Below are 25,526 nucleotides of genomic sequence, written 5' to 3' on the forward strand. Positions count from 1 at the left end.
GGGATAGTAAGGGAGAGTAAAGGAGAAAAATAAAAGATTAATAATAATTAAAAAGATAATAAGAAATTATTATAATAATTATTATACTAATTTATTAATTTAATTATATATTTTTATTTAAAAGGACTATCTTTAGTAGTATTTAATTATTCGCTTCTATTCGTTTAAAGTATTACATAATTATTTAACCCCTTTGAAAGGGATTTCGTTCTTTTTTTTTACTATTATTCTAAATAAAATATTTATTAAAGAAATTAATAATTATTCCCATTCCTTCTTTAAAGAAAAGCCTTTAAGTCCTACGATAAATAGAGATCCTCAATAAGCCTACCCAATTCAGTGCCTCCCACCTCGACTATGCAAAAGGTTAGAAAGATTACCTCTAGCCCTACTCTAATTAGACTACTGGTTGGAACTAAATAATAGTTCCTATACGGTATACTAATTGTGGTAGTAGTATTATTGTTGTGGTTTTTCTTACTATTTTAGTATACCGACGAATAGCAGCTTCCTATCGTTATACGAACTATTCCTATTAGTATAGTAGCTAATAATATTAATAGTTCTATATTATATTCGTTGCTTCGGTTGTTTATTTTAAAAATTAGTATTGTATTATTAGATTTGAGCTTTAATAATTTAGCGTCTTTGTAGTTAAGGCTTTATTATTTATATTATTTAATTATAAACAAAAAATTAATAATTAGTTTTAAAATAATATATTACTTGGATTAGCAATTGAAGTAGGCATTTCTAGATTATAATAATGTCTTCTTTGGTAGTAGGAGTATTCTTTTAATAAGGGATTTCTATTAATTGTCTCCTATAATAGAAAAGTCTTTAATTAATATATGGCCGGATACGTAGCTATTACCTGAAGATATAGTAGGAAAGTTAGTATACTATTTATTCGATTAGTTTATCGGATTTAAATAAATTATCCGATAGGGTAGTAATAAATAGGCGGTATTTCGAGATATATTTAAGGGTTTATAGTATTCGTAGCTTATTCGGGCGTAGTACGAGCTCTTATTTATACAGGTAAATACTAAATTATAGTAGGAAGGGTATAATTTTAGTATTTTTAAGGACGTATTGTATATATATTTAATTAATAATCAAGTTAGGGAGTATAATTAAAACTATTTTGACCGATTTAGGGCCCCGGTTATTTAAGTATATATAGATTATACTAGTATTAGAACTATTGAAGTAGAATTTATTTATACTAGTAACCTTTATAAGTAATTGCCCCTAATTATTAGCGCTAAAATTATATTAATTAAAAATATTTAGACTAAGAAGGGCTTAGTTAATAGTATTATTGGTACTATTTACGATATTGCTTGGCGTTATAGTGATTAGCTTCGGGAAGTCCCGCTTTATACCCTATTACTACGTTTCCCTAATTATATTAACCTTCCCTATTTTGAATAGGAAGGCTTTAATACCGATATTGTACTTATCTTTTAATTTATTTAGGAATTTATAAGGGGGGCTACTTTTTGTACGAGGAAGTAATTTCTTATTACGGTTATTTATACTATTACAGTATATAAGTTCTAAGGTATAATTATTAACGCTACTATTTTGGATATATTGAAAAAGGATTTTGCGCCCGGCCTAATATATATTGTTATTTTAAGGGTTAAAACGCTATAAGGTATAATATTTAACTATCCTTTTAGTATTAATGCTATACGGGCGAAGAGTAGTAAAGCCCAGTTTGAACGCTATACTGACGTTGTTCGTAGGCGGCTTTAGTAAATATTACTTCCTATATTAGCACTGGTAATATAATTCTACTACGGATTCTATGTATTTCGGCTGTATTTAAGAGATTTCGATAGTATATAGTCGATACGCGTTCCCGCACGGACGTTACCCTTTTTTTACTTCCCGTTTCTTTATATTCATAAGACGACCGTCTTTTTATTTTATATATCGCCTTATCTCTTCTAAAATAAATAGTACTTTTATTTTTAGTAATGTTATTTGTTATTAGTAGTAGTATTGCTATATTAATACTATCCTTACTAATCTTCTCCCTATTATTACTATAGTGCGAATTAATTACCGAAGCGCTTTTATAAAAATATTTAATAGTCCTACCGCTGGCTGGTCCTATTAATACTATAGTCCGAATTAATTGCCGATAGTGCTTTTATAAGAATATCTAATAGTCTAGCCGCTGGCCGGTTACTATTACTATTATAGTGCGAATTAATTGCTAATTTATTAGAGTAATACTAATAGTTTGGATGAAGGCTAAGATTGCCGAATATTTTACGCCTAATAAAGTAATAATTTTAAGTATAGTTTAGAAAGGTTAAGATTACCTATTCAGGATACTTTACGCTTAACGAAGTAGTAACTATAGGTATAGCCCAAATGAAGGCTAAGATCGTCAAATACTTTATGCTTAATAAAGTAGTAACTATAGGCATAGCCTAAATAAAGACTAAGATCGCCGATTTATTCGAATAAGAGACGTAGGTACGTTATAGAGCTAATATATAGCTATGTCCTTAATTCCCTAGTATATATACCCTTATTATATAAGCGGTGGTAGGCTTCGCCTTAATTATAATAAGAGCCGGTCGTTCCTATACCTCCCCGATGCGAATGGCGTACTAGTAATATAAAATTACTAGTATACGAAGCGGCGATTGCCTGGAAGTCTACCGAAGATAGGCCGGACGATCCCGAGTAAGAATTTCTTATTATTAAAAATACGTACTATATTCCTTAGGAGGTATTGACCTTCTACGCTTCGTTATTAATTATTATTTATCCGGTTAAACCGTTGAAAATATATTTATTGGGATTAGATTGTTTAGAAGTCTATTGGGAGTAGGCTAGTAATTGCCTAAAAGTTTATTGGGATTGGGTAGTTGTATTTCGGTACTTTCTCTCTCCTTTCGAAAGGGAGGTTCTATACTGGGAAAAGAATAAGAGGAGGCTTTAATTACGGAGTTTTTATTATTATTAATTATAGCGAAAGGTTGTAACGAGGCGGAATTCCGTTTATATTATTAGTAGAGGGTCTTTAATAAATTTAAACGGTTATTTTTATATAATATATTAGAGGGTAAATTAATAGATAAAAAGTCGATCGATAGGTGGAAGGTCGACCGGTTTAGGTGCAAAGTTCTTTTTACGGTAGTATATTTAATATATTCGAATATATATAGATAATTCGATTGTATGTATTCGATTTGGCGGTCTACGTAGTAGAGATAAGTAATCCTTAAATTTATTATTTAATTTTTATTACTATTACAACCTGCCTGGTGAATATTATTTGTATAATTATTTGCCTGCCCGCCTACCCGTGCCTTCGCTAGCTATTAATTTTATATATTATTTAAAATTATTTTACTCCCCTCTTCTTTTTTCTTTTCTTTCTTAAATTATACTATATATAATTATATAAGTAACTACTAGTATTATAACCATTTATTCCCTTTCGTTTTACTAATTTAACTAATAATTTTTATATAAATATAATATCTTTTAATATATCTTTCCCTACTAGTTCTTCTAAATTTACATTTAATTTAGCCTAGCTACCTATTTCCGAGACCCCTACCCGCCCTTTTAAATTCGCTACATTCATTAACCGCCGCCGCTACTATAAAAATATTTCCCTTAGTACCCTAATCGCTACTTCTAGTCGCCCGTCTTAATTACTTTAGTATCCTACTAATAAATTCCTCCCCCGCTATACTAAGTTATTGGAGAAGGAGAAGGCCGAGGAGTTTATAGTTATTCTTCCCTTTGTAAAGAAAAGGAAGATTGTGAGTTCTCTTTTTTTTTTTTTTCCTTTCCTATTTAATTATAATACTTATTATTATATTTATTAGGATAATAATAATAAGGATAAAGATAATAGTAATAGTAGTAGCCTTCTGTACAGTTATTCGTATAATGCTCTATGTTAATATTGTATATAGAATAGGTACTATTATATTAAATTTAAGATAGGTAGAGGAAAGAAGTGTTATATTTGTATTTAAAAAAAGGTTAATTGCAACTTTAGATATCCTAAAATATATATAGTATATTAGGCACTATAGGAGATTAGAAATATTAGCGATAATAATACTATATATAAGTATTATAATAATATTTTCAATGCTATTAGCTTTATAGTTCGCTTAGAGAAGGTTGGCATTATCCCCCTATAAGTTTTTTTTTTTTTTTTCTTTTTTTCTTTCCTTTTTTGCGTTTTCTTTTTAGTAATAATAGTTTATATAATATTATAATAGCTTTATCGACTTTATTTTCGGGCGTAAGACTCTTATTGTCCTTTATATTTGCGATGGTAAAGTTCATTATTTTACTTCTCCTATCCCCGGCCCTGTCCTTTTGGCTTTCGAGATTTTTACTACCCTTCTAGCCCTTGCCCCTCTAGCCTTCGCCCATTAAGAAAACCTCCCTTCCGGTTACTTTCTCCCTACTCCCCCTCCCCCTTTTGCTAATTATATTATCCCTCTGGCCCTCCCTATTTCTATTCCGGCCTTCTTTATTTTTACCCTAGCCTTAGTTGGTTACCCTAATTGGTCCGTTATTGAAGTTCGTTTTATAGCATTAGAGAAGGATATAAAATATTATTTTGAGGTGTTAAGGTAATTCTAAGAGTAAGAGAAGAAGAAGAAGGAGTTGGATACTACTATTATTAGTAATTTGAATGTTCTTCGGCCTTTCGGCCCTTATTTATTCAAGTAGTTTAACTGACCTTTTTGAAGAGGATAAGAAGGATAATGATAATAAAGATAATAAAAATGAAAATAAAGATATTTGTTTAATTATTAGTATATTAATAATACCCTATCTTTGCTTTTCTTTTTTTTCGTTTTCGGGTATAAATACTAATATTTACTATTTTACTTTCAACTCGTTTATATCTATGGATATCTTAATTTGTGCTATAAATAAATTTTGGTGTTATATGTAATTGTATACTTCTTAATTTTTATGTCTTTGGTTATTAGTAATTATTAGTTATCTATATTAACTTTAAATAATTTGAAGATTTCAATGGACGGGTTGTTGGCTGGAATTGAGTAGGTTATTTATCCTTAGAGCTATATTAGTCAGTATATTTCTAGAAGTATGTAGTTTGGTATATTATTTCGAATGAATAGGGAAATTGGAGAGATTCGTAGTATTTATTCTTTTTTTTTATAAATAAGTTTATTTTTATTTAGTATAGTTATTTTAGTGTTAACCTATCCAATTGTACTCCGTTATTGCTTTAAAGCGACTAGGTCGTAGTGCTCTTCCTCTTCCTTTAATATATCCTTTAAGCGTTCCTCGAATTCCAAATTATTGTTTTTAAATATAATTAATATATTAGCGTTAGTAGTTGATAATAAGAGAAGGTATAGAAAATTGTAATTATATAATAGGGAAATTACTAGAGTATAAGGTTAGTAAATGGGATAGATATTATTAATATAAGAAATATATAGTAGAATGTAGAATGGGATTGAATAAGTATTTTAATATTATATTTAATATTATTATTTTTATTTATATTTTAATACTATTTCTAATATTACTACTCTTTTTTATATTTTAATACTACTCGTACTACTACCTCTAACGTTACTACTCTTCTCATCGCTATAATTAATATTATTATTCTATTTACTATTGCTATTTCGTAGTAAATTCTACTATAGAAGCTATACTCCTGTAAGTTCTATTACCGGTCTTAGGTAACGACTAGCTATAATGGTTCTATAGTTTAGGTGGGGGTGAACTATACTTCTACCTATAGGACTGGTCCGGATTGGCCTCCCTTCTTAGAAATCTTCGATTCCTTGGATTCGATATTCGATTTTCTAGACCGCTCTTCGACCCTTTGGATTCGTATTTGGATGAGTGAAAAAAAAAAAAATTATTAATTCGAATATTACTGACTTTTAAATTTAATGACCCTACTAATTTAATTATAGAGTAATCCGATTAACTAACCGACCGACTGACTAATTAATTATACTTTAAGATAAGATAGTTGTGTAACTTAAAATAAAGTGTTGTATTGTATTGTACTATAAGATTTAAGACTATAAGACCTAAGACTATAAAATTAAGCTAATAAGGAAGTAAGCGGAGGATAATTATCTAATTAAATTATATTAGGAGTAAATTACCTATAAAAGTCCAAATAGTATTAGTATATAGTTGAGTTCTAAATAGAATTGCTAGTAATATTCGTATTAGCGTGAAATTAAAGTGTATATAAATTTCGGACTATCCTTCGGATACTATAGACGGAAAGCTTTAAGTTTGGTTTTTATAAGTTATTAGGGTGGGGTTTATTCTATAAGTCCTAACCTCTATTTTTTTTTTTTCTTTTTTTTAAAAACTTAGAGGAATCTAGTATTGTACTTACTTAAAGAAATCTAGCATTGCACTTATATTAAACTGCTAAATTTTAAAGTTTTATTTAGAGGAATTTAGTATTGTATTTGTACTAGACCGTTAAATTTTGAAGTTTATTTAGAGGAATCTAGTATTATACTTATACTAGACCGCTAAATTTTGAAGTTTATTTAGAGGAATCCAGCATTGCACTCGCAGTAGGCCGCCAAAATGTTGGGCTTTTACTTAGAGTAATCCAGCTCTAGACTTCTAATAGCTGCGCTTCAGTAAATTCTGCCGGGCTACCCGGAAGACGATGTTTACTGGCTCAGAATCACCTGAATCACCCAGAGCACCCCTCACTACCTTCTATATTTTACTGGGTTTACTCCCTGTCACCCCCCTTGTCATCTCCCTGTCAAAATCCCATGTAAGTATCGAGCTAACGAACTTTCCAGGGGTGATGTGTAAGGCTCTGAAGTCAAGCATGTCAACAGCTCAAGGCGCCCAGTAGCACCACGCCATGAAGGTGTGTTCTTAGAGCGGATCAGTTGTGGTATGATCTGCATGTTGCACTGGATATGGAGCTCATTTGTCATCACTTCTGTTGTCTTGCGGCTGAAAGTGAAAAGATCTAGATGTGTAGATACTCGTTGGGGAGGTCTTCTTCACAACTAGGTACCTAGCATTGACTGCTTTGTCCTTGCGGGACATGTACATGTTGGAAAGCGACGCAATGAAGTCAATGAAGCTGCCTCTGAGCTCAGCTAGAGTACATTGGTTTGCTCCTGGGGAAGTGGAATTGACCAGATCTGGTTCCTGTCCTATTTATGATCTCGTGATGCCCTCAGTCACTTCCTTTGTGTCAGTCCCTTTTTTTATGTCCCACAAACAGAAATCACTGCATCACTTTGCAATTCGAATTCGCCGTCAATTTCAGATCATTACAGCCAAATTTCTCCGCCAGGGCAATCTTAATCCTTGTTACTTCTATTGTTACTGCCTTCATTCCTTCACACCTTCCGTCGAATGGTGGCAGCCATGACTTCCCGCTCGTCATGTGCAGCTTTCTCCTTCACCCTTTCCCTCATCTTATGGCACTGTGTCCTTATCAGTGCTGAAGACACAACCGCCCCGCTACCGGCATCCACACTCCTCCCTCATAGCAATCAGCAGGCCACGGTGGGGTGGGTGAACAATCCCAAAAGGAGAGGAACCTTGACCATCATCATCGACTGTTTGACGACAATCTTTGCCTGCACCTGGACCGTCTTGCACCTCAATATTCCTGCTATAGAGGATTCCCCCACGACACGCATTCTACGCAAACTGAAATGGATGGCCATTGCGATTGTATTTCCTCAAATCATCTTCGTCAAAGCCGTCTGCGAACTGCGATTTGCGTTATTCACACTGCATATGATGTACCGAAGCGTTAAAGAGTCGCCGGAGAAATTCGAAACAGAGCCGACAAAGGTGTATGGCAATGGGCGTTTAGTTTCGGTTACTCAGATATGGACCGTCGAGTTTGGGCTACTGAAAATATGGCTCTACAAACTACTACTGCGACAATGGCCATCAGTGGAATCAACAGCTAAATCGACTCATCCGGAAGAATGGTACTACTTACCAGGTCCATTTTTTGCTTCAAAACAAGTTCAAAAATGGACACTCACTCATGCATACTACGTCAACATGGGTGGGATAGTCGCCCAGAAGCAGAACCTAGGCGTACGAGAGACTCCAAAGGGGGAGGCATTACAGCCGGTGATCGACTATTCAGTTGTACGAGGCGACCATTTCGCAGATGCAGATTTAGAAGCATGGAGTTCCGGCCACCCACTTCAACAACTTCGACTATCAGTGAAGGACATCAAAGATAAAAGCAAAGCGGACTGGATCGTCAAGACAATTGCTATCATTCAAATTGGACGACTCATTTTGGACCTCATTACACGCAGTTCAGGTGGCCAACCCGTTACACAACTTGAAGTTGCAACAGCATCTCTCGCAGTTTTTGCCATAGTCACACACCTAGTCACTTGGTGGAAGCCTAAAGACATCACACAGCCAACAGCAATTCCTCATGCGGTGGATAAAGAAAGTCTGGTTGAGCGCATAACCGAGCCATTCTTCGCCCCACGCTTGTGGTCCTTTAGCTCCCGTCCTCGGCACCGTTATGCAGACATCAGGTCCCCATTCAATCGGATAGCAAACGATGAGCTGTGGATGGACAAAAGCAACCCTTTATGGGCATGGTCACTGATGGTAGGATCTTGCATTGTGTTCGGAGGCATCCATTGCATAGCTTGGTCGTTCCGGTTTCCGACGCGGGTGGAGCAACTTGCCTGGCAAGCGGCTGCCTTGGTATCAACAATTCTACCCATGATTGCCTGGGCTGGACTATTTCTACCCTACCTGTACAGATCTCCGGGGCTCAAGAGAAAGCTTGCGGAAGCCGTGGCAGAAAAGGTTGACTCTTTTGGTCCCGAACTATTGAATGCCGACGACGATTGGTGGAACACTTTCACGACTGCAGTCAACTCCAAAGAATGGAAAAAATGGGTTAAAAAGCTCGATAAATTCAAATACAAAGGAGACAAACAGAGGCTAAAGAAAGAGCTCCAAACCATTGGCAAGCTCCGAGGCCTGCTTCGGGACCTGTGGAGGAGCCAACAACAGGGTAGAAGCGGGGAACAAGAAAGGATCATCAGCACCATCTGGGACATTGAAAACGACTTGAAGGTGTCCGGGTCCACTACGTATGCTCTCAGAGATCAATACGAAACATGGATCAAAGGCCAAGACGCATTCCTGTACGGAACACTACCTGAAGATCCTGAGCTTAGCGCTCCATACAAGGCATGGGTCCAAGAGCAGGGTTTTAAACAAAAGATACCTCGCTGGGAGAAATGGGTCGAGATGCAGGCCGCAAAAGAGCATGACAAACATGTACCGTGGGAATCTACGGGTGAGTATTATTTTCGATATCGCGAACCTGCCTCCGACCCGGGTTTGTTCAGATGGATCTTCCTACGTTGTGAAATCGACATGGGGACGAGCGGCGCGCAATACCGGAAGAAGTGGAGGAATTTTTACATTTTGGTCCAGAGTTTCAACATGGTCGCAGCAATCCTTTATACGGCTGCTCGGCTCATAATCCTCGCCATCATGTTTTCCAGTCTTCGGGCGGCTCCAGACGGGGTGTACGACACTCCTGATTGGACCCGCTTCATGCCGAGCTTCTCATAGCAACGCCATCGGTGCCCGCTTTGGAAGAAGGACGAGAATGTGTTTGTGTTGGGAAGAGTTGAAGAGAGTAGAAGGTGGCGAGAAGCATGAAGTGTTGAGTTGTTGGACAAGGTATTGCCGGAGATGGAAATCGAATTTGTACACTACCTCTAGGTAGGTAGGTAGCGACGCTTTTACCTGGATCGTGTCCAAATTTCAGCATCCCTCATGCCGATGTCTGTTTCGTAGGAGGTATTAAATAGTTCAATTCGACACAATGTTACAAAGTCACCTACCCTCGGAAGTGCCTTCTCCCCTTTTTGCTGATTCGTGAGAGTCCAAACTGCATGGCAGGAACCAAAGTTGATGTGCTTCCGACTTGGGCCGGAAGCGGAGTCAGAATGATGTCCAGACGTTCACGTCGTGGCTTCCAACCAGGCTCAATCCTATCAGCCCAGGATTCGTTGGAGTTCAGCAAAGAGGGGAGACACGCGCAAAGCTGAATCGAATGGGGCAGGCAGTAGTATGCGTGTAGATAAAGCGTAGTTGTAAACCCTAACCCGGAAACACTCATGCACGGCACAGTGCCCCTGTGGTTTAGCTGTCGACACTGCACTGTCTTGCGGGTTCAATGCGAGGTACTACGTACTTACTGTACTTAGCGCCCCAAGTACAGAGGGACGTACTACGCCACGTGTGGCGCGGGGAGCGACGTACATACAAATTTGGACGGACCGTGACACGTTTGTTTACTACCTCTAGTGTAACTTTAACCTCACTCCGTCCACCCACCAAATGACCTCTCTCCACGCCGAGCCACGTAGCATTCTGGCGCATAATGGTTGGTTATCGTGAATTGTTGCCTGCTGTGTGGGGATATCGCACTGAGGCTCAAATCTGCCCATCTCCGCTCCAACTCGTATCGCGTCGCCATGGCCCAAACTCGAGCCCAATCTCGAGCCCAGGAAGACGCCAAAAGGAGGCGTAGCCCAGACGATCAGGGTATGTTTATGTTTTATGAAGCGTCGACAGAGGCATGGCTAACAAGGAACAGGCCAAGATAGTAGTCCAACACGCAAGCGCCAGCGCCGGACAACACATCCTGCGCCGTCCAAGAACGTCCAAGACGAAGATCGGAAGCGAGCCATCGAGGACGCAACACCCCCCTCGCCCTCTTCGAAACGACAAAAAACATCGATACCTTCTGCTGAGGATACAACATTCGCCGAGGCAACAGGCCACAGACATCGAATTGATCCAATCGGTTTCTGGGTACGAGAAGGAGTCTGGCCACGGGAACTTTTCGAGGTCGAAATTGCCGACATGTACGAAGACGACCTCGCACGAAGGCCCTCGCTTGGACGTAAGCGATCGAACTCCGCGACGTCCACGCCGACGACCCTGACGACGCCGAGCGACGTGAAGAGTACTCAATATCGAGACCCACGCTACAAGAAACTGCTCGCAGCCATGGGTGTTTTTATGGACCTACAGCCCGATCATGGGATCACGGTTGAGAGCAAGACTTGTTACATGACGTTGCTTACTTCCGAGCAAACATTTCCAACCGACTCCCTATTTCGAGACGACCGGTTTGAGGAAACATGCCGGAAGGTGGCGAACAAGAATGAGGCGAGGGTATTGCGGGACATTTCGCCTCTAATCGTTCCATCGGCGGAAAATCTCGCTACATGCGGCTCCGCCGGCCTCGGGTGTTTGGTCGAGAGCGTCAATGAGCCATGGAGCAGTTCGATCCCCATAATCACCCCTCGGCCGCAACCAGACTATTCTGTTGGCTTTCTGCAAACCGCCTTCACCAGCGAACAAGTGGCCAAGTTGAAGCCGTTTGTTGGCGATCCCTTCGATGGCGACCAATCCTTCTTCATGGCTACAAAAGACATATATTTCCCCTTCCTCACCTGTGAGGTAAAGTGCGGGCTTAGATCATCCGACTTGGATGTTGCGGACTGCCAGAACGCCCACAGCATGGCTCTCGCGGCACGAGGAATCGTCAAGCTCTTCCGTAATGTAGGGCGGGAGAACGAGGTCCACCGACAGATTGTTTCGTTCTCCGTCTCACACGACCATCACTTCGTACGGCTCGACGGCTACTATCCGGTCATTGACGGAAAGAACACCAGATATTACCGCCACCCCATTTATGAATTTAGCTTCACAACCATGGATGGTAAGGAGAAGTGGACGGCATACCGGTTTGTCAAGAACATTTACGACAAATGGATGCCTGACCACTTCAAGAGAATCTGCTCGGCCATCGACCAGTTGCCCGACCTGGACCTTGAGGTCCCAGCACTTTCCAATCCGAACGGCTTGTCCGAGGACCTTGGAAATCAAGTGCAATTGTCGGAGGCCGACTCCGAGTCGCCGATTCGCATGGATAGGGACACAATGCCGGCGCCTGCCAAGAAAAGGAGGGAGAAGTCCGGCTAAGAGATTGTAACGTCAGATAGAGGTACCCTCGACGTCCCAGCTTTCCACAGTTCTCCCTCCGGCCATCAATCAACGCCCTTGTTATCGACCTGGCGCTTGGGAGGTTCTCGTGGTGACACTCATTGTGAAGTGCACTGTCTAGTTTACATCCTCAATTGTACCTGGGGAATTTTTGGGCGTACGTGGAGTGTACCTCATCCCCAAACACTTGCTCGATCAGGTCACAGGACCACCAGATGATCGCTTTCTGGTCACCTCGCCACAAAAACTTGGTGAAATAATACCCTACTTACTCCCAAATGCCGACAACGGAAAGCTGACAAAAACGTTCCAAGAAAAACTATCGACGCTATAAGACCTGTATAACTTCGTCCATTCAGGGGCAAGTTTCAAGGTAGCTAACGCGCTATACAGATGTCAAATGCGATGTCTCTTGTGCCGGCTGTGAAGCACCGTTTGTTCTTGTGACTACCTCTACAACCTACCCTCCAGAGACATTCTACGGAATGTACACAGCTGAAGAAATGACATCGAAATAGCCCTGTGTTGCTGGAAGACATGGACCAAATGAAGTATCACATAAAAGTTGAGTCTTGAAATGCCTTCATCATGGTTCGACAAGCTTTAAGAGGATGTCAAACGCCGTCATCAACCAAACTTGCAAGATCCGAGTTCATGGATAATACCTAAGAAACTCGCTTCAATGAACTTAAATGTCTGAGCGACACCGTACCTGCTGCATATGCTTCACCTCAAGTCGGGGATAAACTTCACCCGAAATCAGATTATGGAAGGGAGCGCCTCCGACGTCAAGACACTTTTGTCTGCTGGTTACCACTTTATTGTGAAGGGAGTGATTTTGAGGAACACCAAATCTGACCCGAGGGCTTGGGTACTTGGAGGGTAGGCAGCCGGCTGTCAGAAGGCTTTGGTAGAGTAGGTGACTACCTCTAGGAGGTGATGGGAGGGACTGGAGTTTGCCGGTTTTGCGTACCTATTGTTGTTTTCTACTTGGTTTGGTGTTTTGCTCATGATTCCCCTTCACGCTCACGTTCTCTTGCTCTCAGTTGACTGAATGATCTTTTGTGATTGGGTTGAGCGACGAGTTGGTCAGACACAGAGTCACATATACACCTACCTGTACTTCTACCTACCTCTAGAGGTATATCCTCCATCCTCCTCCTCTTTAGACCCCAGTACCTCTGCCTTTATTCCATGTTGTCAACCACTCATAGGGGCTTCTCGCAGGACCAGACTTTGAGACACCGGTGCATGGGAACTGTGACGGCAAATGGCACTTGATGCCAGCCGCCATACCCGGGCTGAATTTGTGGGTGCCTGGCGGGTCCAGATCTTCGCGCGTTTGCTTTCCTGTATACTACTCCCTCTTCCCGTCACCATTTGCTTAAAGGGCTCCTACCACGTGACTCCGTGCCTTCACTTGGGTGCCTATCTCTTCACTCCAGACTGCCAGCTTCCTCTTCCCTCTTTGCCTCTCTCTATAGCATCACAATACAGCCCCTCCATCCGTGCCGTCGTCGCATTCTTGCGACTCCATCAGGACTGCTCACCTCTACCTCTATATACCTCACATTATTGTCACCATGGATCGACTACCACAAGAGATAACCGACTCAATCGTCGAAGCCTTTGTTCAAGATCTTGGAAAGGCACCCCCCACGAGATTGAGCAAATATCGTACCGTCTCCAAGAATTGGCGGCGTGCTATAGAACGGCGGCTTTTCACCAAGATTGATGGTATTGCCTCTGGCTCGTTCCAGCTGTCTTTCTTCAAAAACATCCTGGCAGGGGAAGGCAACAGGCATCGTCGGGAATCGGTCAGAAGCTTCACCTACACAACCTATCTCGCATTTCGAGGCCAGCAGGACATGTTGGACTTTGTTCGCGAGAGCCAACTTAGACTTCTGGATGAGTTCAGTCAGCTGTTCACTGTCATTAACGACATATGGGTGAGCAGTCCCAGCCCCTCCGTCCTCATTTCTTATTTCGCAAACCTTTCTTTGCTGTCGCCAAGTTATGACATCTAACGATAGCCAACCGACCAGGGAACGAACAGTACCTCTCCACAGCCGCTGGCGCTAACCGTTAGTATCGTCGGAATCGGACACTGGAAATCTGAGTACGATGAGAGCACCTTCACATCTCATCCACAAGCGGCAGCAAGCCTTCCACTCACTCCAGCAATTATCTCCCTCGAAATCGTTTTCGATCAGGCATGGAACAAGGGGCGCCGCCCTCGGCGCTTCAAACAATCAGGCGGGGGCAACCAGGTACCTCCTTCATGGATCTTGCAACCGTTGATGGCCAAGCTGCCCTCGGTTGGAAAACTCTCGTATGAGATGTTCAACTTCCTCGGGCAGGAACAGTTTTGGGACCGTTTGTTCACAGGTACATAACCGCCTTGGTCTCATCGTGAGAAGTCGAGCTCTATTGTTGATCATTTGCTGACTTCACGAATTTTCAGATACATTCAAATTCCTCTCGGGCCCAATGACTGCAAACTTGACCGAGCTATACCTCCACATCGGTCCGTTTGGCCTCAATACCTTCAACCAAACTCCCAGCGAACTCTGGGTCTCCATGATGGCTAGGAACAGCGACGAAGACGACCACAATCCCCGTTTCAACGCAGCGTTGAGACAACTTAGTCAACAGCTCAGTGTCCTTCACGTCTCCGGGCTGTTTGCAGTCCACCCTGAGCTCTTCTACCCCAAAGAGCTCGCTAAACAGCACGACAGAGTCCAGGAAGCCAGTCCTGCACCGAACCAACACCCACCACCGTTCTGGCCACGCCTTCGCGAAGTCAAGATCGAGTCGACGCTCTACACAGACGGTGATAACTAGTTCTTATCACCATCAGGGCTTCGAGAGCAATCGGTCGGTCGAGGTTCCACAATCGATCGGTTTCTCTTACGAGAGCCCCAGGAGCTCAACCATCTTGCTGTCAGTCTAACGCGCGGTATGCTCTGCATGCCAAAGCTTGAGAGTGTCGAGATTGCCTTCCGGGTCATGGTCAATCCCCAGAAGCTAGCAGTAGGGTTATACAGAAGAGGGGATTACGATCTTCCTGGTCGTTGCGAGAGAATAAGGTATCAGAGGAAATGGCTTGCGGAGGCTCTTGAAGTGTTGGATACCTCTAGCACTGGGGACAGTCACGAGGAAGGCGACAGTGGTGCACACTTCTATACTTGCTACCTTCTGAATGACGTCGAACTTTACGAGAATGATGCGCTCAGGTCGGAGATTTCAGACGAGGTGGAGGAGAATCTGGTGGAGTTGCGGCGTAGACTTAGGGGGGTTGGATTGTCTCGGTTCCCCTATTGGTGAACAAGCGATGGGATATAGTCTCACTATCATGTACTCGTGTTCAATAGCTGTATTCATGTTCTGTACTTCGTATATCCTAGTTTGTGCTATCATCATACCATTATCTTTATTGACTACGTGCAGGTCAAGTAGGTATCAGAGGTAGGAACTGGCAGGAAACACCCGTCTTGCTCGGTACCTCTACCTCTAGAAGTATACACGCTCAAGTTTTCAGCATCAGGCCAACATACGTGAGTGCAGTTGTTCGTCATTACAATATTACAGGAGCTCGAACAAGATCGCCAGGCATAGAAATGCAGCCAGACAAAGCCTTTGTTGACGCCACAAGTTGAAATTCTATCTGCATCTACATCCGCCTCCACTCCTCCAAGTCCGTCAACCCCTTGATCCTCTTATGCAACTCATTCCAATTCTCCACCGCCTCCTCCGGAAACGGACTCCAGTACAAGTTCTTGTTCCCCGCGACAAACCAGTCATTAAACACCGCTAGAGTGCAAAACCTGTAGCCCTCCGCCGGTTTCTCCGTGATTCCACCTTTCCACTGGCCCATCTCTCTACGTTCATTATCCTCCCTCACGTACCGCACAAGTTCGTACGTCTTGCTAGGTACATATGCGTTATTGCTAATTACCTGGCCGTTCCCAGTCCAGTTCCCAGTCCAGTCCACGTCCTCGTTATCCCAGTTGGGTTCATCTGGACCGACCAAGAAATCCAGCGTGAGAAGCTGGAGGCGGGGCATACCCAGCATGCCGTGCGAGAGCGCCGTCATGAGCTTGTTGAACTCAATGGTGGCTGAGTTCAGAGTCGCGTTGATAGTGAAGGTAGGCTTCCATCTGCGTGGATACCCGAAGCGGTGCGGTGGGATAAGCCACTTGGAGCCGCACGGGGTGAGGAGGGTTGTGGTGACCCGGAGGACGCGCAGACGAGGCCAGAATGGTTGGATGTTGCCATCGTCATCATCGTCGGCTCTGTTGATGAAGAGGTCTGGACTGAGGGAGAAGAGCCCGTGGATGTGTAGCTCTTGGAGCTGTTGGGACAGAGTCCGGAGGGCGGAGTTGAGGGAGTCGGTGGCATGTGTACCTCTAGACATGGATGGAGGGGGTTGAATCATTTTGTGTGAGAGGAAGGATTGTACTTCTGCGGATAAGAAGTTGTTGGGGCCGAACCAGAGGGAGAGGTTTGAGAGGTGTGTGAAGGCGGGGCCACCGAGGGAGGTGCAGAGTTCTGTAGGGAGAGGTCAGAGCGGTTAGCGACTGGTTCTCGGCGCAGTGTCTATAATGAAAGTCTTGTACATACCCTGCTGCATATTGGTTCTTAGTTGGCCTCGTCTGCACATGATGAAGTTGAAGATCTCGTAATCGACCTGTTGGGCCAAAGGGAACTTGGCCAGGACGTTCATGATCCAGGCTGGAGGGACCTTCCTGCCACTTTCCAGGGCAGTTCCGGCTTCTCGAGACTTCCGAGGCGCGAACGACTCATCCCGCGGAAGGAAGTCTCTCCGCAACTCCTCCTTGAAGTAGATGGCAAGGGAAGTGACTACCGGGCATAATAGCAGCTGGGTTAAGCTGCTTAGCTCCTGAGTGAACGTGGTCTGCTCATAGGGTAGCGCATCCCAGTTGTTGTAGCTAACGATGCTGACTACGAGAAGAATGGACCGGGCTTGGTCAACGGAGCGGTTGGAAGTTGGCTAGTGAGAATATTTCGGTCAGCTCTACCTTATCTCACTAACGAACCTGGGATGTTTTTACCAGACACTTACCCAAACTTCGTTAATAAAGTTAATAAGGAGGTGAAACTCCTACACAAGCTTCTGGTCCCTAATATAGGGAGACTTCGCTAGGATATCATCAGCCTTGATGAGGAAGTCAATCCTCTCAACAGAGGCGAGCCGATGGGGGTCTCTGCCCAAAAGATACTTGGCATCGGGAATATCGTCGTATGACAACACCCCGAGTCGGCGAAAGGTCATCGCCTCGATGGTCCTCTGCCACGTCTTGGAGATCGTAGCGAACTCTGCCGGTCCTAGGCTCTCTTGGAAGTGGTTATACTTGCCACCGAATGCCAGGTACGGGAATAGATGGCCCATGATGCGGTCCATGACCTCTTGGGGAAGCTTGTCTATAGCTGGGAGTAATAGACGCGTGAGGTTTGGTGAAGGTTGGTTGTAGGCTCTGGTAATGGGACTCGAACTCTTGTGATAGATAGTGAGAGTTTGAAGATGGGAATTTGAGGGTAGAGAGTGAAGGTGGGAGAGTAGAGATATATATAGAGGTGGGGGTTAGGGTGGGAGAATGAATGTGGGAGAGCAAGGTTGGGTGCCCGAGTGAGGATGAGAATGTGAGCTACAGCCACACAAGAGGGGTTTGCAAACGCACACAGGCAGTGAGTTTAATTAGAAGAAGAGACGGAAGAAGGGAGAGGACCTGAAGTTGGAGCCAAGGCGGTGTGGCGCCTTGTGCCCTCCAGGGGGGCAGGAGAGTATAGAGAGCTTCTCGCACCGCCACCTTTGCTCAAGGGCACCGTTTTTCCACCTTGCCTACCTCGTTTTCAATACCTCAAATTATATACTTGTTCAAAATTCCATCTATTATCTTATTTTTTAGTCCAATCTCAGTCTTCCCGAAACGTCATATCCGCTCCCCAAAAGGCCATATCTGGCCCCCAGAAGCCCATATCTTTCTCCCAGAAGGCCTTCTGGGGCTCCCAAAAAGCTATATCTTTCTCCTAATACTTAATTTGGAGCTCCCAAAAGGCGTTCTATTTTAAATTCGAAGATAAAACCTTTGATAGGCAAAATCAATTTTTAAAAACAAAATTTATTATTGAACTTCTAAAAAGACTAGAAGCCTCTTCCGCCTTTGTAGTTTAGAATAAAAGTACTTTAGTAAATATAAAGAAAGGGATTTAGATTCCAGACTCCTCGCTTTACTATTAAGAAGTATTCGGTAGTAGTAAACTTACTTTAAAGTAGAACTAGAGGCCTTTAATAATTAGGTAGATTGGATTTGCTTTTTAAAATAGTAGTAACTCAGTAGCTAATACGTAGTTGTTCTTAAATACTACGAGGCAATTAAGCGTAGATTCAACAATTACTAACTACTTTCACTACAAACAGGTAGGTAAATATACTAGGAAGGGTGCAAAGGCAAGTGAAGGGGTGTTTAGGAACCTGTTGCGCCACAGGGAGAGCCGGGGCACGTACCTAAGTACATTACCTCTCTCCTAGCTAGCCGTTTGCTTCACCGTCTGAAGCCTGGCACGGCAGGCTACCATCTGCCAACGAGGGGGCATCTGGCTGCCTCCCTCCCCGCCTTCCATCTTCTTGCCCACTGGAAGGAATGAGTCAATGGGGTGAATGGAGATCAGGAGCCGGTTCCACTAAAGGATTACCAGGCTAGGCATCAAAGAGCTACCAGCGTGCCTGCCACTGACTTCTCTCCACTCTCGCAATCATCTACGAGAAGAACACAAGCACCCTGTGGTTGGGAAGTTGATATCTAGTATGGTACAGGAACAATGAGTGTTTGACCCACGTGGCTCGTGGAGATTGCGCCCAAGTTCCTTTCCTTCCGTAAGGCAGGATGAAGTTTCACAGGACGGAGACAGGCGCTGGGGATGAAGGGGAATATTGTGAGCCCGGGGATGTATCGAGTTGGGGATAACTGAGGAATATGAAGGATGAAAGTCTACAAGTCTGAGGGGGTCGTGATTATCTGACTACCAGAAGACAGGGTAAGGAGTTTCTATTTAACGTGGTAGTTGTAGAGCACATAACACCAATATGACTCTGACAGCTCTGTGGTTTCCAGTCACCCCTACAGCTACTGTATGCAATCACAGCTTTGTTCCTGACACGAAACTTGACGCATATGCGTGATTCGTGACCCATATGTAGGTACCAGTTTATCCTCTGATGGCACTTGTCACGCTCGCATTGCAGAACCACAGATGCAACTGTTGTGCAGTGTGATGGTACCTGCAGAGCGCAGCGGGCATTCACTTGACCAAATCTGCCCCGCCAACCGCAGGAACAAGATTCGTGACATGGCGCGGCTTGGGGATCGCTGCCCCGCCAAACCTGGAAGTCTCCTGATGCCACAGTTCTTTGCCGGTACCTGTTTGAGGCTTGAACTGATCAAGATCTTCCCAAGGTCCCACCTCCCCTTCGCGTTCCATTCTCAAGTATATCCAAACCGTCTCCTAAGCCATGCTCAACCAGTTTTACCCCCTCGCCCTAAACTTTGCTAACAGAAGAACAAGCAATCCAGGGAAGCATGGGAAACACCGCCAACGACCTTTTCCCGATGCGTCCACTCGGAGCACACAAGCAAATCTCAGAAGTCTGTTCAGAGACTCGACCACTCGATCGCTACGAGGAGTTACGAACCACACGAGATGCCAACTATACCATTTTCTTCTACTGGCTCTGAAAGACTGAGCACCTGGCGCTCGCCAGATCAAAGCCCCATCATCGTAAGGGCTTGCTCATTGCGGGTGTCGGTGATGATCACACAAGGAGAGGTTACCCCACGACGAACTCGAGAATGAGCGCAACGACGAGTCACGCATCAGAATCACGGCTAACACCACAAAGTCACAAACTCGGAGTCATTTGACCCTGAGTTAGACGCCGACCGACTGAGCAGGGAAAAGTTAAACAAGGACATGAAGGACGCTAGCAGGTCCAACGCACACGTAATGTCAAGGACGAACCGGACAAACGGCCAATAGAACGACGTCAAGAAGAAACAAATATTAAATGAGGAGAAATCAATGACTCCCTGGCCAGGAAGGAAAACGACGAAAAGCCCGGCCTCATTCTGTGCCGTATGTCATAAAATAACAGCTGTACCCTAATGAGAAGAACTGAGAGCTTGGAGAAAATGGCAAGAGTCATGCAATCGAGACGACGACACAGAGGAGGAAGGCGGCAGGATATAGCAAGCTGAAAGAGGGAAAACTGGCACATCGGCCGGCCGGTCAAAGACAGTCCATGTGTGGAAGAAGTTGGATCGAGGGGACTTGCAGAAAAACCGAAGCTTGTCGGCTCCGGGTTGTCTGGAGGTCTGATGGTGTTCTTCCATCATTGTGTTCGTGATTCCTTCATTGGTTGGAGGAAGGCACTGAAGATGTGTGGTCAAGAACTGGAGGCCAAAGGAAGGAAAGGCATGTACCAGTGTTGGGATACGGGTCGTGGATGAGAAGCCAGCCGATGTGCTAAATTGTTGAAGGGCAGCAGGGGAGTCTCCAATGCAGTAGCTCGTTGGTAATGGCTTTTGGAGTCGGCAAGAGGGTACATGGAAGGGTTCATCGCAGGGGGAGAAAGAAGACAAAAGGGAAGACAAATCCGCGGACGCTGGCTTTTGAACATGTGATGGACGGGGAAGGTGTCGACTTGCTTGTGATTTTGGGTGGAGATGAAGGGGAATCAGAGTCACGTTGAAGGTCAACGGAAAAAGAGAAATAACGGGGCCCAGGTGGTACCGACATCTCCGACTGGGAGCATGGTATGGGCAGCGAGGGACTCCAATACATTCGGTGGATCGCAAAGGAACGGCGAATTAAATGATGATGAGTGTGGCAATGAGGCCGAAGCTAGACGCTCTTGCAGCGCAAAGTGGATGGAGAAGACTGCATCGAGAAGGTGCCTATGTCCAGGAGTGGAAAGCGTGGATGCCTTGCCTTGATCAGATGGATAACTTGGGATGGTATTGGGCAGGGACGATCCAGTTTTCGGTCAACATCACTCCAGGAGTCAGGCAATGTTCCGTCGTGCATGTAAAAACCTTTGGTTTGGAGTCGTAAGAAGAAGGAGCGATCAAAGGGTGTGGAGTGAGAGACTGTCATGGGTGCTTATGTCGTTCTTCGGTCGCGGTAGTCACAACCAACCTGCTCCTCCTCCACTACTCCCCCAGGTCCATCCTGCCAATCATGGAGAAATGGCCTCTGGAGATGAGCGTCTCCATGTCCAATCAGTGCTTTGTCAGCTTCGCTTCTGTTTTCTCTCCCGCTGCACCAACTTATTCCCCCCGGCTTTGGCACCACTTACACTCGAAGCTCTGGTTGGAGATGAAACTCAACCAAAGAACCTGTTGCTTGGACCTTGATGTTGATAAAGTCTCTTGAAACAAAGTAAATGACAATGTCTAATGTATGCATCCCAATCTACCTCTATGGCCCTCGCTGATTACTCGTTATGACAGGGCTCATCAGAGCTCCAAGTGTTGAAGGCTGGTAGACAAACAATCTCGTGGCCGCGTATTCGCCTTCATGCCATTCCTTTCATCCGCCATTGTACTTTTCTCATTCCCATCCCCATCACCCCTCGGAAGCTCAACATCCACCAACCAAGGCACATACCCCGGCGCATACATGACTGCCGCATTCACAAACAATGTCTGCTCTGCATCCTCGTCCCGATCATACTTCAAATGGTAATACCCATCCTTCACAATCCTCTCCACTTTTTCCTCCTTCCGCTTCCTCTCCTCTTTCGAATCCTTCCACCCCTCTTCTACCCCTCTCCGATCTTCGAACACTTTTTTACTTTGCACCTCCCCAATGCTACCATTCCCATTCTCATCGTCATGATTATCCTTCCACTTCACAAGCGCGGCCCCCCACGCCTCATGGATATGTCCAAACACATGCAACTTTGGTTTCGTTCTCTTGACAGCCTCCCACAGTTCGAGGCTCCCGCATGAGGCCCTCGTCAATCGACTCACGTCCAGTATCCCCCTGGGCGGGCCATGGCTGATGACGATATCGGTTTCTGGAGGGATATCAAACACGTGGCCTTCTTGTTGAGTGTACTGGAATCCTTGGCTGCCGAAGGCGGGGGTGGCGGGGGATGCGTAGACTGTTAACTTGGCGTTGTTGGATAGGGTGAAGGTGTGGGTGCCTTCTTGGAGGTAGTAGATCCCTTCGCTTTGGAAAGAGGAGAGGAGGTGGTGGGCTTCTCCTGGGTGGCCTAGGTCGTTTTTCCTTTTTTGGGAGTGGGATTGGGAAGGGATAAATTGGGTGGAAGCGGGAAGGTCGAGAGTGTAGTCGTGGTTACCGGCTATGATCAACTTCAAGGGGGCGTTGAGTTGGCGGAGGTAGGAGAGACAGAGACGGAATTCGGAGAGGGTGGAGGAGTCGGTGATGTCGCCTGCGTGGATGACGATGTCGACGGGGGTGGAGGGAATGGGGAACGGGAGGGGGTTCTTGGAGCGGGAGCGGATGTGAGTGTCGGAGAGGAGGAGGAGGCGGGTGGGGATTGTTGATGATGGTGATGTTGATGTTGATGTTGACGCCGTTGATGTCGATGTGGTTGGGTCGGGTGGGCTGGTGGTTGATGTGGTCATTGTTGTCGTTGATGGGTTCGTTGGGTGATGGGTTCTGGGTGTTTGTGAGTGTTGAGACCGGATCGTGAGTCGGCGTGAATATTGATGAATTTTGGGATCGGAACTGGACATAGTGTTGTTGACGCCCTGACAGATCGTCTGATTACACCACCGGGATGAGCTGGATGACGTAGGGTTCCACTGTTCCTTATGCTTGTAGCTCGCTGTAACTGCTGTGTCTGAATCCCAGCGATGTGCTTAAAGCCCTGAACCGTTGTGTGGACGGCGTTCGAGCAGACGGATATTTGGAAATCCAAGACGTCTTGGTAGTGAGAATTCGAGTGAACTTCGCTTGTCTCGGGCACGTTTGGGCTTTGCGCCTCCAGGGGAAGTGGCAAGGTTCGAGTCGAGAACCTGGCAAATGTGTCCGTCACACAGGGTTAGGGTTCGTCATGCTGTACAACCTTTGATGGTTGCAGCCGCTTTGGCCGTCCGACCAACGCGGCGATGCGGCTCAACAACGAAAAGCCGCCGATCCGGAGAATTGATTGTTTCCATTGTTTGTTAACAAAGGATAACCTGTTCCAATCCTTTTAGTGGCGTCAATCTTTGATTCAGTGGGCAAAGCAAACACCCAAGTCCTGGGGGTACATGATACTTGTCCCATCACGTGCATTTACCGGCCCGTTGGTGTCCGACGGCCCGACACAACTGGCAGCTCGCACGGAAAATCCCCCAACAAAAAACCAGCTGGAGACCCCACAATTGACATCTCCAAACAGCAGCCAAAGGCCAAAGCACACAGAAGAAGCAGCTCCGAATTCAGGCCCTCGACACCGTCCGAGTCAGCAGCAGCAGCACCACCGTCGTCGTCGTCCTCAACCTCCATTCCAGATACCGACCGTCAAAATGGCTGCCGTCGTCAAGGCCCTCAACGCCAAGATCAGGAGCAATCCTGTGGCCAACTACCTGTGCTCGACCCGTACGTTGTTTACTCTCTTTGTGCTCGCTTCTTCTATTTACTCCCGTCGCCCATGGTTTCCCTGGCAAAAATTGCCCAATGCCCGATTATCGGACGAACTCTTTTTTGCTGTCACTCACCTTGCTTCTCACCTCACTCACTTCCTACAACATATCGTCGTCACCACAACACATGTCCATCAATGATCATGAAGTCTTGAATGGAACCCTAGAGGTCATACCTCTCACCACTTTCACTGCCCTCATCTCGGCAAAATTCCCACTGCTCGCCAATAAACAAATCCCATTGGCGATCCATGGTCCGCCGCTGTTCGTGACCTTCACACATATGGGGGCCGTCACATCTCATCCAACTGCCTCTACCAACCGACCGCGGTGCTATCTTGCATGCGAAATGCGGGCTCGCCAACTTTGTGTAACCGCTGGCTGATCATTCTCGTCTTCTTCTAGACTTCTGGGGTCCTGCCTCCAACTTCGGTATCCCCATTGCCGCCGTCCTCGACACCCAGAAGAGCCCTGAGCTGTAAGTACCCAACATGACCCCTGTTCTCTTTCTTAATCGGACACCGAGACTGACCCTATTCATTACAGCATCTCTGGCCAGATGACCGGTGCCCTCACCATCTACGCCTTCACCTTCATGCGTTACGCCCTTGCCGTCACTCCCCGTAACTACCTCCTCTTTGGCTGCCACTTTGTCAACGCCGGCGCCCAGCTCACCCAGGGTTACCGCTACCTCGACTGGCACTACTGGGGTGGCAAGGAGAAGGCTGTCCAGAAGGCCGTCACTGCCCCGGTTGCCGCCGCTGCCGTTGCCAAGTAATGCAGCCCGCCTGCATATTGGATGCCAACAGCCAGCCAACTGGCATCATCAAGATTTGCACAGCCCGGCTAGGACGAACCTGAGAACCGCCGCTGATCTTGTTGGTGAGCCTCTCCTTGCGGGTTTTATTTTTTTGACGACGGCCAGCATGTAATCTAGAATTTCCCCTTGCTCCTTCTTTCGGTTGATATCCATCATAGACAAGGCACACAAAGATACAGGCACTCACACCACCTTCGCCAAGGTATCCCCTGTTGTTCTGGTTCGACTGCATCTGTTATTAACAAAAGAGGAACCAACAAGATGAGACACACTCGGCTTGCGCTAGACATATATCTCGCATGCACGAGATATCACGCGTTTCTCCAACCAGACACATCATGGCTCCCTTTTTTCCGCTTTCTCACATTTCATCTTCACACTTGTGCCTTGGCTAGACACTTTTCAGAACACAGCAACCTGTTCGCTTCTTTCTTCTGTTCCATAGAGGTATCCTCCAGCTGCTCTCGGCTCTATCAGGCTCCACGACACGACAAGGGTTACATCGGTTGGACCCACATGATTCGCTACCCCTTCGACTCTTGGAAGTGTTGGGTCGTTTTTGTTCCTCCATTTCCCGGGGTTCGGAGTCTCTCACCTGTCAGGGACCAGCAACCAACCCCATCAGCACCTGTGCCCAGTTCTCAGCCCGGTGCTATTTCCATCCCCAGCTTACCTTACATACGGCCCCGTCCGGCACACAACCGGTCAATCAAGTGAACACTGGTGCGGATACACCCTCCACCGTTCCACCATCGGCGATACACTAGCAGAAGCACTTTCCTTGGAACGGGCCATTCCGTCCGCTTCCGCGGGTCTGCGAGGCTACGATTTAGTTGCCCCCATGCAGGCCCTGGACAAGTTGGGTCGTGTAACGTCCAGGGGGGCATCAGGAAATATGGATAGCCGAGGAACAATGGCGTTCTCTGGAATGTGATTGTGGAGTGAGTCTT

The 25,526-nt window shown here is 45.2% G+C and overlaps 6 protein-coding genes across 6 annotated transcripts; 4 read left to right on the forward strand and 2 right to left on the reverse strand.

Annotated features, from left to right (window-relative positions):
* Positions 1–7,416: 7,416 nt before the first annotated feature.
* NEUTE1DRAFT_41272 (uncharacterized protein) lies at positions 7,417–9,627 on the forward strand (the record flags this gene model as incomplete). Its single annotated transcript, XM_009851939.1, has 4 exons — positions 7,417–8,335; positions 8,684–8,913; positions 9,016–9,243; positions 9,352–9,627. The coding sequence occupies 4 exons, from the start codon at positions 7,417–7,419 to the stop codon at positions 9,625–9,627; spliced, it is 1,653 nt and encodes a 550-aa protein (XP_009850241.1).
* Positions 9,628–10,562: 935 nt separating this feature from the next.
* NEUTE1DRAFT_82888 (uncharacterized protein) lies at positions 10,563–12,230 on the forward strand (the record flags this gene model as incomplete). Its single annotated transcript, XM_009853179.1, has 2 exons — positions 10,563–10,608; positions 10,661–12,230. The coding sequence occupies one exon, from the start codon at positions 10,930–10,932 to the stop codon at positions 12,055–12,057; it is 1,128 nt and encodes a 375-aa protein (XP_009851481.1).
* A 1,431-nt stretch (positions 12,231–13,661) lies between these two features.
* Positions 13,662–15,405, forward strand: NEUTE1DRAFT_101282 (uncharacterized protein; the record flags this gene model as incomplete). The annotated part of the gene is made up of 4 exons (XM_009853180.1): positions 13,662–14,027; positions 14,112–14,466; positions 14,543–14,830; positions 14,939–15,405. The coding sequence occupies 4 exons, from the start codon at positions 13,662–13,664 to the stop codon at positions 15,403–15,405; spliced, it is 1,476 nt and encodes a 491-aa protein (XP_009851482.1).
* Positions 15,406–15,751: 346 nt separating this feature from the next.
* On the reverse strand, positions 15,752–17,503 carry NEUTE1DRAFT_101283 (uncharacterized protein; the record flags this gene model as incomplete). Its single annotated transcript, XM_009853181.1, has 4 exons — positions 15,752–16,629; positions 16,702–16,996; positions 17,135–17,138; positions 17,208–17,503. 4 exons carry the CDS (start codon positions 17,501–17,503, stop codon positions 15,752–15,754), a joined length of 1,473 nt encoding a protein of 490 aa, XP_009851483.1.
* Positions 17,504–21,995: 4,492 nt separating this feature from the next.
* NEUTE1DRAFT_25396 (uncharacterized protein) lies at positions 21,996–22,679 on the reverse strand (the record flags this gene model as incomplete). The annotated part of the gene is made up of 1 exon (XM_009851915.1): positions 21,996–22,679. A coding segment is annotated over one exon (684 nt), but the record flags the coding sequence as incomplete, so codon positions are not given.
* An 848-nt stretch (positions 22,680–23,527) lies between these two features.
* Positions 23,528–24,900, forward strand: NEUTE1DRAFT_117167 (uncharacterized protein; the record flags this gene model as incomplete). Its single annotated transcript, XM_009853182.1, has 3 exons — positions 23,528–23,712; positions 24,162–24,234; positions 24,303–24,900. 3 exons carry the CDS (start codon positions 23,640–23,642, stop codon positions 24,532–24,534), a joined length of 378 nt encoding a protein of 125 aa, XP_009851484.1.
* Positions 24,901–25,526: the final 626 nt, after the last annotated feature.

This window comes from Neurospora tetrasperma (assembly GCF_000213175.1).
Source record: "Neurospora tetrasperma FGSC 2508 unplaced genomic scaffold NEUTE1scaffold_3, whole genome shotgun sequence".
Lineage (NCBI taxonomy): Eukaryota > Fungi > Ascomycota > Sordariomycetes > Sordariales > Sordariaceae > Neurospora > Neurospora tetrasperma.